Source organism: Salvelinus namaycush, chromosome 29 (genome assembly GCF_016432855.1).
Source record: "Salvelinus namaycush isolate Seneca chromosome 29, SaNama_1.0, whole genome shotgun sequence".
Lineage (NCBI taxonomy): Eukaryota > Metazoa > Chordata > Actinopteri > Salmoniformes > Salmonidae > Salvelinus > Salvelinus namaycush.
Genome location: NC_052335.1, coordinates 15,805,523 through 15,822,434, shown reverse-complemented (window position 1 = coordinate 15,822,434; position 16,912 = coordinate 15,805,523). Strand labels below are relative to the sequence as shown.

At 43.9% G+C, this 16,912-nt stretch overlaps 1 protein-coding gene across 1 annotated transcript; it reads right to left on the bottom strand.

Moving 5' to 3' along the window:
* Positions 1-493: 493 nt before the first annotated feature.
* On the bottom strand, positions 494-16,561 carry LOC120023972 (WD repeat-containing protein 26-like; the record flags this gene model as incomplete). The annotated part of the gene is made up of 14 exons (XM_038968069.1): positions 494-3,784; positions 3,899-4,093; positions 4,377-4,506; positions 4,706-4,784; positions 5,137-5,282; positions 5,654-5,773; positions 6,536-6,676; positions 6,818-6,956; positions 7,612-7,768; positions 7,983-8,080; positions 8,865-9,001; positions 13,109-13,165; positions 13,725-13,824; positions 15,993-16,561. Coding segments are annotated over 14 exons (2,094 nt in total), but the record flags the coding sequence as incomplete, so codon positions are not given.
* Between the last annotated feature and the right edge of the window lie 351 nt (positions 16,562-16,912).

Here is a 16,912-nt window from a genome sequence, read left to right as displayed (position 1 = left end):
GTATCCCTCCCTCTCTTCGATTGAAGAGCAAAACACACATGGGGTTTTGGGGGGATATTTTTTCAAATTTGTATTATATTGTTAGACTGTTTAAAACTATGCAATTGTATTCTTTAATCTTCATGTAAGTGACTGTGGTCAGTAGCTTGCCTTACAGGATTCTTAGTTAAAATGCACATTTGGCATATTTCACCTATGGTTTCAAACTGGAGGAAAAGGTAAAACAAATGAATAATCTTTGAATATTGTCTTGAGTATTTCAGCATTGAACCATAGACTGTTGAATGTAGGCTATGTTATGTAAATAAAATGCCATTAAATGTTATTGCAAGCATATAATTTCCCACCTGGTGGCGGTGGTGAGCTAATGTAAAGAGGAATGGAGACAAAGGTCTATAGTTGGAGATTATGCAATTTCTCTATGGCCTGTATAATACGTGGAGAAAACGACTTCACAAAGGCACCTCAAATTAGAAATGTATTTCAAACAAGATTAACTTAAAATAGTCACAATTTATTGGTAACAGTTCTTGTTTATCCCCAAATTTGGCATTTGATCCCCTCTGATGCACACACTATGCCTCTTTGCTGCCATGCTGTTTCTCTGAATTACACCAAGTGTCATCAAATGTTCAAGTGTGTGAACCAGTCAACAGTACAAACAAAGTTAAACACAGGAAATTGGAGAGCTCCTTTCAGTCTGAGAACTCAAACTTTCCTGTCTGTCAAGACATGTTGCCTCTTTACACAAACCTAAAGGTCAGTTTAGCTCTGTACTCCCTCATGATTATGTGGAACTGTGGATAGGATTGGATAATGTAAACTGATCCCATATCTGTAATCCAGCCCCTTGATACTTCCATGTTGGGCCACAGCTCTTTTTCAAAACCCTGAAAGCTTTATTGAAAATATCCACAGAACACTTCTCCTACACATCGATACAAAACAGTACAATCACTTTTGTAAATAAAACAACGCAAACAGATCCCCGTCCCCCAATTACTCTTTTAATCTGCTACCGTAAACGCTTACTCCCCCACCCAGCCCCACCACCTCCAGAGAGAGAAATAAGATAGTTATTAGTATCAAATCATAAACAGTCCTAGAAACTCCAAGACAAAGGAAGAGTAGACACCAAGTTGCATTCAGACATAGCATATGTCACTAGCAGGTGAATTATAACTTTGTGAAAGCTTTTGGGTCCTTCACTTTTTATTTGCCTCAACTCCTCAGACATGACATAAGGTGTGGATGGGCAGTTCAAGTCCATTCAGGGGTCCAAGAGATGGAAGGTTCTAGAATGGGAAAAGCACCATTCCAGAATGTGAAACACAGATCATGGAATCTCACACACCTACAGAGCCACTATTGAGTCTCAAGTGCTTTGATTTTGGTAGGGGTAGAAACGGCAAACGCAACCAACAGTGGCACAAAAAAAGCAAGAATTTTTCTGTCCTGGACATATTCCACAGAGACACGGGTATTGAATCACTGCACAATGTCTCACTTTTAAAAGGCGAGGGGTGGACATTTTAAACCTGATTCTTAAGGTAACACACTCCCAAAACATAACTCACCCCACTCATATTGGCATGAGTGTTACTGTGCATATTCACTATTAATATGTAAGAAGTAGTGGATAAGTAAAAATGAAACCCAAAAGACAAAACTAATCATAAGATGAATTTAAAAAAAATATAGGACACCAGTTGTCTGGTTATATTTTAATATGATAATACAGGGAGAGAGAATGAAATGATATGAGAACAAAAAATTAAAGTAAGAAAATATTTCATAAAAACTGACAGAAAAGCGTTCTTTTTAAACATTTAATATCAGTCCATAGCAAATAGTCATTACATACCCCGAATTGGGAGGAAGAAAGCTCTGTATGGTGCCTTCATCACTGAAAAGGAGGACTTGGCTGGAGAGAAAGGGGTGTTGTGCAGAAATCAGTCTTGCTCAGTAAGGGCTGTAAGCCTATGTAAGATGGAGCAGCTATGCCTGTGTATATGTGGGAGGTTGTGTTTGGTTCTGTATGCTTAACATTAAGAATGGTGTACTACTGTGTACTGTGTAGGGTGCATGGAAGTGTGGCGTGAGCTAGATTCCAAAATGATCACTTCCACCCATAAAACCTTGCCTATACCTATCCAGCTCTGTCAAAGTGGGAGCTAAGAGCAGGTTATATTGGAATTGAGCATTTGCAGGTGCGACTAGGGGTAGACCTCAGCGGCGTGTTTTGGGTGTACATGTGGGGGTGTGTCTGGGGGGGACAGGCGAGGGTGTTTGTGTAAAGGGGAAAACTCTGTAAAGTCTGTGAACTCTGTGAATTTTCCCACAAAATTGATCCAACTCCGGTATCTCAGTGCCATTCCAATGGTAGGTGTTGTTAAGGAGAAATATTTTAAAAAGCAAAGTCAAATGTAAAAAGAAAAGCCCAAGTAAAAAAAAAAAAAAAAATTGTTTCTACAAAATGGCTCTCAAGTATTCTTTGTTCCACAGATAGAGGTCGCTCTGGGGTTTTGGATTAATTCTGAATGGGATTAAAATCCTCTTTATAATTTCACTGGGGGAGGAGGGGAAAGCATGATCTTCTGCTGGTGTGCATGCCCTTGCATTCACTCACCTAAACAAACACACAGAAGTTCACCCACACACACAAGCTCGCTCACCCACACACAGGAAGGACAGGTGCAGTCCTCAGTGTACGGCAATAGTTGCATGTACAGACCTCTACATCCAAGAGTATGTCATTCTTAGAGATATTCAACACGAGGACTGCTTCACACTTGGCCCTACAGCAGTGACGCAACCACACTACACCAGCTACCACTGACCTCTCACCTTTGACAGCTGACCTTTACCCCCACCCAACAGGCAGATCTAGTGGAACTGTGAGCTGTGCGGTTCATAGCTTAAGCTCGGAAGCGGGAGATAGGGGGAGTCAGAGGGTGCGACTCGGGGGACATTGGCGCGAGTGTGTCCGTGTTAGACTTCAAACAAGGGATAAAAATAGCTTTTCCAAATTGAGAGAGAGTATTCTTCACACTAAAGCACTCCACGGCCACTACTCCTAGTTCAAACCTAGGATTCATCTGTTAAATGATAACAATAAGAATGCTATGACTATCGTAAAAAAATCCAAAGTAAGCATAGCCTTTGAGTTTTTCTTTGTCGGTTGGTTGGTTTTGTGTTGATTTTCTGCTTTCGTCCAACAACTCAAGTGCGAAGAAAGGAGCGAAAGGAGAACAGAAAAACGAATAAACGGAAGAGTTGCTATAACCCCCTCAACCCTTTTAACACCCCACCACCCTCCCCATGGACACACACGGGTAGGTGAGAGACAGATGACAGACGCAGTCCAATCCGTGTAGATGGTCTGAAATGGCTGTCTGAAGGGATCAGGGGCGTGATGCTGGGCCTGAGGCCCAGGGAAGAGGTGGGTTTCCAGAGGAATATTCAGGGGAGAGCCCCTGGTGTGGCTGTGGCCTTGGTGGGGTGGAGGAAGCCAGCAGGGAGTAATGGATCAGATGGATTTCCCAGGTCACTGGTCTTCCAAGTCACTGGTTCTGGCTTTGGATGATGTTTTCATCCTCACCTCCATAGTTTTGCCCGGTCATGAGACAATTGATTTACTTTTCTCTGTTTTGTTTTGTCAGGTTTTGGATTTCGTTCTCGTTTTGATGTTTATTTGTTGTTTGTTGGTTTTATTTCTTGTTGTAAAAGAGAATAAGTTTTCCATTCCAACGTCACCATCAACTGTCCATGTTGCTGCAGTTCTCTGGGGAGAGATGAGAATGACATAATTACCTGTAAAACTTTTGGCCTTTCTACAGCCATTGAACTTACGGCCTTACTACGGTCATTGACCTAACAAAATGCTAGCGGTATTTACCGTTGAGCCCGTCGACCACCTGTGTGTCGAGGAAGGGTGCGGGGCCCCAGACACGCACAGTGCCGTCGTCTGAGGCGGAGGCCATGAGGCCTGGGATGGCGGGGTTCCAGCTAACGCAGTTGACTGTGCGAGTGTGCCCTGTTAGCTCAGCGATGGGCAGCTCACTGCGTCGGTGCCAGATATAGACCTTATGGTCTTGGGGGGGGAAGTGTAAGAGAGAGGGGGGGGGGTACAATGGTATTAATATAGAAAATATCAGCCTTATGTCAACCTTCCTATGATATGCTGAAAAGGTTGCTGTATTTGTGTGCTTATGCATGTGAGAGATGGAGACATGGGTTGAGCCCCGATAATTGGGACACACCCATAGTGAGGGACACAGTGGTGAACACGTTTGTTGTAGGGCTCAACAACTACAACACTAATCCTAAACTTGAGGAGTGCCTAAAATGGCTGCTGTTGGGTCTGTGGGTGGTACCTTCGCTGCCGCTGGCAATGAAGTCTTCATTGTGGCCTCCGAAGCAGGAGTGGATGGTGTAGAAGCCCTGGGTCACACCTTGGTACTTCCTCACCAACACTCGGTCCTGCAGGTCCCAAAGATGCACTCCCTGTGGGGGGAGAATGGAGGGAGGAGGGGAGGAAGGAGAGGGAGCAGTTAGACACTAAACACAGCCATTAGTACTGGTACATTCTCTTCCATCTCCCTCACACAAACAGACACTAGTCCACAAACAAACACACACACACACAGAATACCGCTGGTACAGTCCTTTCAGTATTCAAGTATAGCACCCTCTCCCCATTCACCTGAGTTGCTACATTTAACAAAGCTAATCTTCCGTTCTTGGAAACAGTGAAAGACATGATAGGATGGTCCTCCTGAACTCTGTAAAAGAGGAATTCACAACATAGATCAATCACTGATCTGTGTTCTGTTCAATGATATCTGTATATAGACAACTTCATAATTAAGATGAGTCATTCTGAAGGTATTACTTGGTCCAGTAACGCTTCCTTTAGGTCTGTTAATAATCTATTTATAAAACATGAATAAAAAGTAGTAAACAGTTAGTAATTCATGTATAATTTGTTCATGTATTCATTATGCATGTATAAACCATGAATGTATAAACCATTTATTACTAAGACTTCTGAACCATTTTGTTGTTGTTAATCTACTGAATAATAGTCAGGAGGGTAAATTGTGATCTGGTACGGGGAGAAACCGCAGCCCTCACATGTTTCTGTCCGTTAGGTCCTCAAAGTTGTAACCCCGGATCCGCTGGTGAGTGTCTGACGCTAGCACCGTCCTGCCGTCCCCCACACACCAGAGGCACTGCACACGCACGCCCTCCCACGAGTCCAACAGGTTACCATCCAGGTCCTGGCAATCACACACACAGGCCAGAAACAGGTAGAAAATCAGACAGATTCAGACACACAAATACACAGTTTGTAATATACTAGATCCTGACAGTCTCTGTTCTGAAGGTCAGCAGGTTCTTGTCTAGTCAGCTAATCAATAAGAAGTGAAGGTGCATATCTAAAAGTAGTCTGTCCATTTACTGTACTGTATTAGTCCCTCCTCGCTGCAGTATAATTAATTCCTCCTGTCCTGTATCCTACCCACTACTCACACACTGGCAGGACAAACTGGAAGAACCAACTGACACTGGTATATCTGGTGGATAGATCACACACACAGCAAACTGGTAAAACACACTAATACACACATACTCCTTTTACAATACTTACACACTGGTAGAACTGCCCCCTCTGTCCCCCGGTGACAAAGCGTTTCCCGTCAGGGTTCCAGGCCACACTGGTCAGACTGTCCTCGTGGGACTGGCTCATCTTGGTCCGCAACTCGCCCGTCTACCCACCAGGGCACAAACACCACTCAGTCAGTACACGACACTGAAGAGTTCCCAGCCTGGATGTCTACTGCACGGCTGTTTTTAACAGGCCCATGGGTCTCCCGAGTGGCGCAGTGGTCTAAGGCACTGCATCGCAGTGCTAGCTGTACCACTAGAGATTCTGGGTTCGAATCCAGGCTCTGTCGCAGCCGGCCGTGACCGGGAGACCCATGGGGCAGCGCACAATTGGCCCAGCGTCGTCCGAGTTAGGGGAGGGTTTGGCCAGCAGGGATGTCCTTGTTCCATCGCGCACTAGCGACTCCTGTGGCGGGCCGGGCGCAGTGCACGCTGACACAGTCGTCAGGTGTACGGTGTTTCCTCCGACACATTGGTGCGGCTGGCTTCTGGGTTAAGTGGGCATTGAATCAAGAAGCAGTGTGGGTCGGCTGGGTCGTGTTTCGGGGGACGCATGGCCCTCACCCTTCGCCTGTCCCAAGTCCGTACGGGAGTTGCAGCGATGAGACAAGACTAACTACCAATTGGATATCACGAAATTGGGGAGAAAAAGGTTTAAAAAAAGCAGGCCCATCTAAATCAGGGACTCTGACCAATAAATTACATTAATTGATGTGTTTCTATTTATTTAACTAATTAATTAATTCAATCAACCTGCCTGTCCTGGACGGCTGGAGTCTATGCCTATACAGATTTTTTTACCTGCACTAACATACTGTTTTTCCACCCGGGGTGTGTGTGTACGTATGTGTGTGTGTTGCCATACCTGGACGTTCCAGAGCCAGAGTTCGGAGCAGTCATCGGGTCCGCAGGCGATCAGGTAGGCGTCGTCAGGGCTCCAGGCCAGGTAGGACACACCGTAGGCATGGCCCTCTAAGGTCCGCAGCAGCTTCAACTGGTGGCTCTCCTAGACAGCACACACACAGACACCAGGCTCTGGGTTAGCGTAAAGCACTAACGGAAAGACAGTAGATGACTCCTATAAGGCATATAGTGGGAATGTACACAGCAGATGGTGTGGGGGATATGGGCTCAGTGTGGTACTCACAGGGTCCACCTGCCAGATGATGACGGTGGTGTCTTTGGAGCCGGTGGCCAGCTTGGTGCCGTTGTTGGAGAACTTACAAAACCACACCTCGTTACAGTGCTCTGTGAGGATCTGCTGCGTGTAGCACGGGAACTGCTTCCTGTGGACAGTGCCAACCAGGAGAGAGGTCAACCAAGGTCAATCGGTCAAATAAAAGGGGAGAGAAAGAAGAAAATGAAGGACAGTGGAGAGGGACAGAGAGAACAAGGTAAAGAATGAAGAAGAGAGGATAGAGGCTACTGATGGGCGTTGGTAATTTATTCCTTGTGTCCCTATTAAAAACATATATATTTTTTAAACTAACTCTGTATTGTTGGAAAAGGACCCGTAAGTGAGCATTTCACTGTTTTTCTACACCTGTTGTTCACAAAGCATGTGACAGATAAATGTATGTAGTAAGTGATTGAGGGTGATCTTTTCTGTTCACTTTACGACTCTTGCAGTGCGCAACATTTCTGAAACCAAAAAACATCGTAGCATTCCAAAAATATTGCAGATCGCTATTACATTACATGCAACTGATCTAGGCTGTTGAGTTTTTCCAGGTCAGGTCAAGAGGTCAGGAAAGCTCTGTATCACACACACAAAGACCCTGTATTTAAACACATGCTTTTCTTTATATCCGCATAAATTATTGCCTCCATCTTTACCGATGTCTACAGTAGGCATCGTAAAAAGGAGAGGTTTTCAAGTTTAGTTTTTTGCACATTTCAGCTGTGTTTGGCAGAAAATGTCACCCTGAGTGTGTTGCTGACCGGCTGCAGACGTGGTCCAGGAGCAGGGAGACAGAGTCCAGGCTGCTGTCCAGTTTGGTGTTGTGGTAGAGGCAGCGGTCCCTCTGCAGCTCCACAGCCTGTCTCAGCAGGGTCTGCAGTCGGCGTGGGGGAAGCATCACCGACGGGGGCAGGTACGCTGGAGAGGGAGTGGGTTGGAGAGAAGGACAAGAGACAGGAGTCAAACTATAATCCAGTCTGAAGTGCATCCCTAGACCCCTGTGAAGCCCTGTTTGACTTTGTGTATACGGTGTCATGAGGCTGTATGTGATGTAGCGTGTGTATTTTTGTGTTTATATGAAATGTGTGTGTGTGTGTGTGTGTGAGTGGTGGAATGTGGCCAGTGTTCTCACTCTGTAGCTTGTCCAGCAGTCGGCAGCGTGAATTTGCGCCTTTGCCGTCCCACTCTGCCTTGGCGCGCAGGTCCTCTGCATGGCTACACATCAGATACCTACACAAAACAAAAAAACAGTCAGACTACAACATACTCCACTGGGCAAATACTTGTTATGCATGACCTCTAATAACAGTAATATTAACATAATATTAACCTGTATACGCTGGTTATTACTCCAAAGCCACATTGAACTCACTCATCTCATATGTATTTACTGTATTCCATACTATTCCACTATCTTAGTCCGTGCCGCTCTGACATAATTCGTCTATATGTATATAGTTTTAATTCATACCTACTTAGATGTGTGTATTGGGTATATTGTGTGTAATTTGTTAGATATTACTTGTTAGATATTACTGCACTGTCGGAGTTAGATGGACAAGCATTTAGCTACACCCGCAATAACATCTGCTAATCACATGTATGTGATCAATAAAATTTGATTTGACAATGTGACTGATCAACCACTGACGCAAATTTGGTTGTTCGTTTTTCTTGATAAATGTAGGTTTCCACTGACTGCTTGAGAAACAGACTGGCATACTTAGTGAGCATGCGGATTATTTTATTTACCCGCTGAATATTTGGATCCTGTCCCGAGTTGTACTCGACAGTGTAACAGTTGATGATTGACTTACGTGTTGACTTATGTAAATGGTGCGATTGATAGACAGGCAAACCCACTGAGGATGCTGTTTGCACAGATTGATCAGACAGCAGATTGATATGATTGGTAGAAACAGTAATGCCATACTGACTGACTGTGTGGAGCACGTGTGTTCACTGATCGATTGAATCATCCGATGATTAAAGTGATTGATAGGTAATGGCGTACCCGCTGAGAACATGGATGCGGTCCGTGTTGTACTTGAGCGGCGTGAGCTCTCCCCTGAGCACCTGCAGAGCCTCGAGAACCTTCCCGTCCTCCAGGTACTCCAGATACTTCTGCTGCAGGAGCAGGAACTTCATACGCTACAGAGAAAGAGGGAAGGAGAGGGGTAGATGAAGGAGAAGAGAGAAAGGTGGAGTAGGAGGTGGAGAGAGCCGAAGAAATGGGAGAAATTGAGAGAGGGGGAGGAGGGGGGGGTTGATAGATAATGTAGACAAAGGGAAAGGATGAGAGAGAAAAGGGGGAAGAAAAAGATGAGTAAAAAGGAGAGAGAGGAGAAACAAATGAAGTAAGCAAGTGGCGATAAAAGGGTTTCATAAAAAGCGTTGGGAGCCCAGAATCCTGACCAACAGATTTCAGATTAATACTAATTAACTAATTTCAAAACATAACGCCTCTGATCCTGTGCTTCAAAGGGTGCAGGCACTCATACCAGAAAGAAAGAGGCAAAGTGAGAGGCTTGACTCCGCCCCAAGATCTGTCCGAGCGAAAATACAGCGAGAAGCAGAGGAAGTGGGGATTATTGGTATGGAGGTCAATGACAGAGTTGAATTTGGTCAACATAAAATGTTATTGCTAATTTCCTACGCAAGGCTTATTTGATCGGATAGAAGTTCCATATTTAGGTTGTTACAAATGCATTTATATACGTGGCATTCCGGCAACTTAGAAAAAGAAAAAAAAATTATATCAGAGTTGTGCCTGTTGTTTACACAAAGTCTTAACAAAGGGGCCCCCCAGGGGTGTGTCCTCAGTCCTCTGCTGTACTCCCTGTTCACCCACAACTGCGTGGCTTTAAACGACACAAACATCAAGTTTGCTGACCTGATAAACAACAATGACGAGTCAACCTATAAAAGGTGGTAAGTGAACTGGCATTGTGGTGTCATGACAACAACCTCTCACTCAACGTCAGGAAAACTAAGGAGTTTATTTTTGACTTCAGGAAGCAGAGGGAACATGCCCCGATCCACATCAACGGTAGAGTCACAAGTTAAGTTCCTCTGCGTCCATTTGTCATGAAACACCACCACTCGTCCAGAGGGCGCAACAGCAGCTCTACTTCCTAAGGCGGCTGAAGAAATCTGGCATGCCGACCCAGGTCATCTCTAATTACTACAGCTGGACAATCACGGCCTGGTAGAGCAATTGCGCCATCCACAACCACAAGGCCCTCCAGCAGCTGGTGAAGACAGCCCAGTACATCACTGGGACCGTGCTCCAACCCATCCAGGTAATCTACTCAAAACGGTGCCCGATGGAAGGCACGCAGCATCATCAAGGACCCCAAACACAAGCTGTTCTCTCCCTTAGCATGGGGCAGCCGGTATCGGAGCATGAGGTCTGATTCCAACAGGCTCAGAGACAGTTTCTATCTACAAGCCATCAGACTGCTGAACACTTGAGCTGGACTGACCACCTGCTCTGATTCTCCTCACCTTAGCGCACACCAGACTCTTATTATACTGTTCAGTTTATACACTGCCCCCCCAACCCCAAAACACATGTAAATATTGGAGTATAAATTGTGCCTTCCTGTATTATCCTTATGCTAAAAATGTTATTCTATTCTACTGCCATTTACTTTATTTCCTATCGCATTGTCGATAAGGAACCTGCAAGTAAGCATTTCGTTGGACGATGCATACCATGTGTATCCCGTACATACAACAAAAAAAACGTGAAACTAGTTGGCTAGAATGTTCTCGCCTCGTCCTGCATGCTTTCCGCCTTCGTGGACATTTATGCCCATTATTAGAGCTGTCAGTCCCACATAGATCATCTTTGCTCATACCGATATCATTTGAGTGACAGGCAGCATTACCATGGTGACAGTGAACTGGGGGGGTATTGGTTGGCCTTGGTGTCATGTGGTAGGCCTTGGCTTAACCCCAGAGACCTCACAGTGCCAGCTGTAACTAGCCACTTCCTCTAACTTAATACTTGTGACCACAAACAAGAGCGTTAACCAGTCTGGGTATTTTGGTCAGTGCTGACATTTATGGTATTTTTTATTTATTTAACCTTTATTTAACTAGGCAAGTCAGTTAAGAACAAATTCTTATTTACAATGATGGCCTACCCTGGCCAAAGCCAGATGACGCTGGGCCAATTATGCGCCGCCCTATGGGACTCCCAATCACGGCTGGTGGTGATACAGCCCGGAATTAAACCAGGATCTGTAGTGATGCCTCTAGCAATGAGATGCAGTGCCTTAGACAGCTGCGCCACCCGGGAGCCCTATTATTAAAGGAATCCATCTTATCTTGGGCCTGCCACAGCCCAACAGACGAGTTAACGCACCCTAACATAGACAGACGTGTGCCCAAGTGCACAACACACACAACCTGTCAGAAGGACCAACACGGTTTGACCTTTTCAATTATAACCATGACTCTGGCATATAAAATTACCATCGTTAAGTGTCCACCATAATCAGCTTGACATAACTTGCATACCTTCTTGCTATATGGCAGGGCAGAAAACGACTATTCATTTTTAGACATTCATAAAACAGGATATAGTTTACCTCGATTTAAAATGAATTGTGCAATAACAAGCCTTTGGTTCACCAGAATAAAACTCCACAGGTGCTTGACTAAGCTACAGGAGACCATTTTGAGATCTATCCTTTTCATTCTACATTGAGAAAAATGTACTTACTATGATTGAGATGTGGTTGTCCCACCTAACCACCTTAAAATGAATGCACTAACTTAATTCGCTCTGGATAAGAGTGTCTGACTCAAATGTATCCTGTCTCCTAATGAGCTAGCAAGGTCTAATCATCATAATTTAGCCTAGCTGCAGTCCTCCGTGTTCTTTAGATGACATCTGAACGCTCTGTACCCGTGGTAGAGGCGACTCCCCTCATTTACAATCTCAGAAGAATAGCCGAATGACAAATGAGCTCCATCTCAGGGCTCCACCAGAATATGTATGGATATTAGATGATATATAGAAAAACAATAAAATGTACAAGACATACAGTTGACTGAAAATCTACAATGAACTCACTAACCACATTTCCATCTACAGTCTTTATGCAACAAAACTCATACCGTATTAACAAATATCACGACAGCTGTGGAAACAGGAAGTTACGTTAAAATTGTATAAATTCCAACAATTTATTTGTTCGATATGGTGGGATCTTTGTCTAAAATTAATTATTCAAGAAAATGCAGTGGAAACACCTTTATGAGCAAATATTGATGTTGATATTGATATAACCATCATATCGAAGTAAACTCAGCGTCACGCCATGGCATGGTGTTCTCCCACTACGACTAGGGAAAACATGCAGTTTAAATTAGGCTACAGATGAAAAAAGTTATGAACTTCACAGGGTAGTGAAAGTGCATGGTATGAGTTCAATGCTCCCTTCCAATAAAATGTCACAGGTCTTATTCTGGTGACATGATGATGAATGCTTAACTGCCGCTTTGACAAATAAAAAATATTGTAGCTCTTATCCATAATCTCATTATGTAGACTAGACTACCTGCACTGTATCTGCGAGTTGTTGGCTACAGTGCACATGCCAAGACCAGAGTAGGCACATTTGCTATCTAACGCAACAGTTTGTGACAAAACTATCGTTAGAGTTGAAAATGTGATGGAAACACATTGAACATTAGATTTTTATTCCGTACATGAAAATTAAGCGAAAAAGTACATTGTGAGCACTAAGTCATCACGCACTGATTTTTATCTGCAACAAGTCAGTTCGATGGAAACACACTACTAGTGGGGAAATTCACATATTTTCTTTATGCAGATTTTTTGAATAGTTGCATGAAAATCTGTCACCAATTAGATGAAGCCTAGCTACTAATAATGCAAAATTCTTTAAACACTAACAATGTGATTATACAACTGTGTTTTTGTTGAATAATAATATTGGTGGAACATTTTACTGATAATCATTCCATACACTTAGCATCTGACCAGCAAATTATTAAATGCAGGATACTATACCCCCATATATGAGGATATCTGTTGTAAACATTCCATTCAGTCCGTCCAAGGTATTCCGGAACACTTGAAATTCCAGTCAGAATGGATCCGCCTCACAAAGGAGGGACTTTCTAATCTAGAACAGTCAGGTTGGGGACGGAACCGTTCTAGAACCCGTGGTCCCCTTTCACTGCGTTGATGACTGTCATTCAGGTCAGGTTTGGGCTTACCACAATAGCGTTGGGAGAATGCATCAGTGCCCTCAGCTCGTTGAGATCATTCTCAGCCTGGACCAAAACAAAGAGAGAGAGGGGAGACAAATAGTTGGCTCAGCACTTTCAAGCCACAAAAACGACAAATCAAAACAGTTGACCACTACAATAAGTACACTCTTTCTCAGTGGAGGAAGTCAATAACTGTCATTGTCATGGTGTGTGAAGCCATTTTGTGGCTACAGTTCAGATAATGCACAGTAATATCTGTACATTTATGGGATTAAAAAAATATGATGATTTTTTTTTACAAGCCTTATTAGCCCAAGGCTCTTGGAAAGGGAGTATTGTGGCAATATAGAAGAGAAAGTAATTACACTAACAACTCTTTAAGATCCCTACTAGGAACTTAGCAACCTATATTTTCATCAACAAGTTCCAATATTTTATTGATTGGCACAAATGATTATTAACAGCACTGTTTATGTATTCCATATGTAGCTTAATGTTGGTGTTGTACATGTGATTGATACTTAGTAACAGAACCATGTTAAAGGTACTCTCTTGAAGTAGATGTGTGCAGGCTATGCCTAACATTAAAGGTGAGGTGTAACTATGGTAACGTGGGACCCACCTTTTCCCACTCCCCCTCCATGACGTTGTTGCGGAACTTTGTGGCTGAGGTATGTTCCAGTCTGCAGCCCGACTCCTGCATTAGCAGGTCCACTGTTTGACTGTAGAGAAGAGAGTGGGGAAACATTTTTATTTTTGTTGACCTTTATTTAACTAGGCAAATCAGTTAAGAACAAATTAGTATTTACAATGACAGCCTACACCGGCCAAACCCTAAACAGGACGACACAGGGCCAATTGTGAGCAGCCTTATGGGTCCCCCGATCATGGCCAGTTGTGATACAGCCCGGGATCGAACCAGGGTCTGTAGTGACACCTCTTAGACCGCTGCACCACTCGGGAGCCATAAAAATATTACCTCAATGTTCACAGCAAACGTTAGCTGAACATTTGAACGAGACGGATATTAACGTACAGATGTAAAGGAACTGAAATGTCAGCCCAAAATCAATTGACCACGGAGAGACGAATTAAACATGAATTGCCTAAACGTTCATAGCAAACAGATTAACATTGGCCAAGAAGACAGCCAATGGAACTGATATGTTATACCGGACCGACAGACAGGGAGAGACAGGCATAACATAATCTAAACCATATCCAGCAATAAGTTATAATGCATTAGTAATAATCAGTTATAATTATAAACTAGACCTGTCAACTGTGAGTACCTTTTCTGTAAATCTCTATAAGTGTGCTGAAAAGGTGTCTGTGATAAAATGGAGTGGGGCTGTACTGACAACATAGCATGATGACATCATCCTCATGTATCAAAGAAGAGAGTGGTGCAGCAGTGTTTACAGCGTCACCCTGCTGAGTTCGGACACCATTCTCACGTTCCATTCCACATTTGAAATGTAGGGGCGTCAGATCCATAGCAGACAATGCATGTATTTATCCCCCATATAAACATACCCAAACAGGCTCTCTTAGCAGCTCCTGTAATGGCAGTTCCACTGGCGAGCAGTAGCAGGCTGGGTCTATCAAACACTGCATTAACAGTCCATTATGGTGGTGACATGGGCCAATTTAGCCATGGAGGGCTCAAAATATTGTGTTCCTCCTATCTATTATTAGAGTCAATCAACGTTTCTAATCTATAACAGCTGAATAGACGCGCATTCCACAGCCGCCATGAAATCATACCCTAGTGGGGAAGTCATTCTGATTACTTCACGAGCCACCATTACCACCAATATTTTTTTCTTCACTACCACCAATAATGATACGAGTTAAACATCGCTCTGACTTTGCATCTGGGGCTATAAATGGTGATTGTGTCCATATTTACACTACTGCCATTGTTGACATGGATGACAGACTGTCATATTTATTTGTCTGCAAATAGCAACGTCAGAATAATATAAGCGGTTAGAAAGATATAACCACTGGTTTAAGAGGCTGTACCATGGTTGTTGTTCAAGACGACTGCCGCTCAAAAGGTTTCAAAAGAAACACTGACCCAGTCTGTTTTTCTAGTTAACAGCAATGTATCAAGCAAACTCCTTTATCGACGTTATCTTTGTAAACACCAAATGTCAATGTCATGAAAACACGCAAGCCATCGAAAGGGCCAAATATGGGAAACATGGGAGAATGAAAACAAATTGACGCTGTCAAACAGGGTATAGTTGTTCTCCCTACGCACTTTTGCGCAATCCTCTAAAAACGCAGGCATTTCATTTCCGACAACTATTCTAACGTAACACCGTGCCGCCATAGTATAAAATAGGCGAAATCTATAAGGTCATTTCAAACAACAAGCTATGGCCATTTACATCCTTAGTAGCCACAAGTCAATATATATTTTGCAGCATCTTTCGCTGGATTTCAAGGTGATGTAATGCGATTTCCATCCGTGTAACAAAATATATATACAACTCACAACACGCAATTCAACTAGCCCTATAAGGTTACTCTGAAAAAAAGTTATTGTGTGGTGTCAAGGTAGCCAACCAAATTGTGAACTGTCTTGAGTTTTTATTCTGTATAAAAGATCAGAATAACAATCGTAACGAAGACCAGTGGTTCTATCGACCTAGCCACTCCGTATTGTGCAAAATGGACCCCTTCTTCCTCCGACTAACGTTAGCTTGCTAACTACCCCCTCCCCCATGTTTGTCTGTCAAACGCAGAATTCCGTTTTTATCAACCGCCACCACGCAGTTCGCTATTTGAAAAAAAACTCACAAATAAATTATATGTCATGAATCATGTGCTTTGACATGTTAGGGTTTTTTCCTTCCAATGACACGTCGTGTAAACTTACTTTAGCCCTAACCCGTGGAGATGTTGTCCTATTAATCGGATGACATCTTCCTCCGACTGCGAAAGACGTTTCTTCTTTTTCATGGAGCTGACCTCCGAACCAGAGGCTGTGGAAGTCCCTGAGCCCGGTCCGGCTCCGTTATTGGTACCGACACTATTCCCATTGTTTGTGCTGACCAGAAGCCCGTTGAAGTGCGTTCCCCCAGCCGAGGATGACTCCCCGTTTTGCGCGCTGTTCAGGCAGGAAAGCTCTGAATCCTGTCCTGCCCCGTTTGACTGCATGTTATTGCCGCTGAGATTGTTGACAAGGGTCCGGTTAAAGTGAATAGCAGAGGTGGCTTGGTGATGTGGAGAAGTAGTAGCAAGTCCCAAAACAACTCCAGAAAGGCCTGTCGCAACTGTTGAATCCCCGGACTCTCCTGCTCCCTCCGCCGCCGAGGCTCGGTGTTTCTTCCGTGGGGGCGGCGACGCTCCGCCGGTGTCCGAGTCGGAGGAGGAGGAAGCGGAGGCCAGAGTTTCCTCACCGAGAGCGGCCGTGGTTAGAAGCCGGCGAAGCCCCGGGTGGGAAAGGAGGTTTTAGCTCCCAGAATTTAGACTTCGTAACCCGGCTGAGAACGCACTGACTCCGTGATAGTTCCGTCAATCGCTCCGTTTTTGTTGTTGTTTCTCTCAACAGCTGCAACCCCCTAATGGAGTCCAGACACGCTGACGTAACCGGAAATTCCTATACTACCCTGCTTCCGGTAGAATTATATAATCCATGGTTGGTGCATTGGGACCAATTTTGCATATTGATCATGGTTTTATGATAGCTTTAAAGAATTTATATTAAAATGCCAGGCAAAAATTGTTTTTTTTATTGGAGGCGTCGCAATGGCTTATATTCAAATAAAATAAAATTGTATTTGTCATATGCGCCGA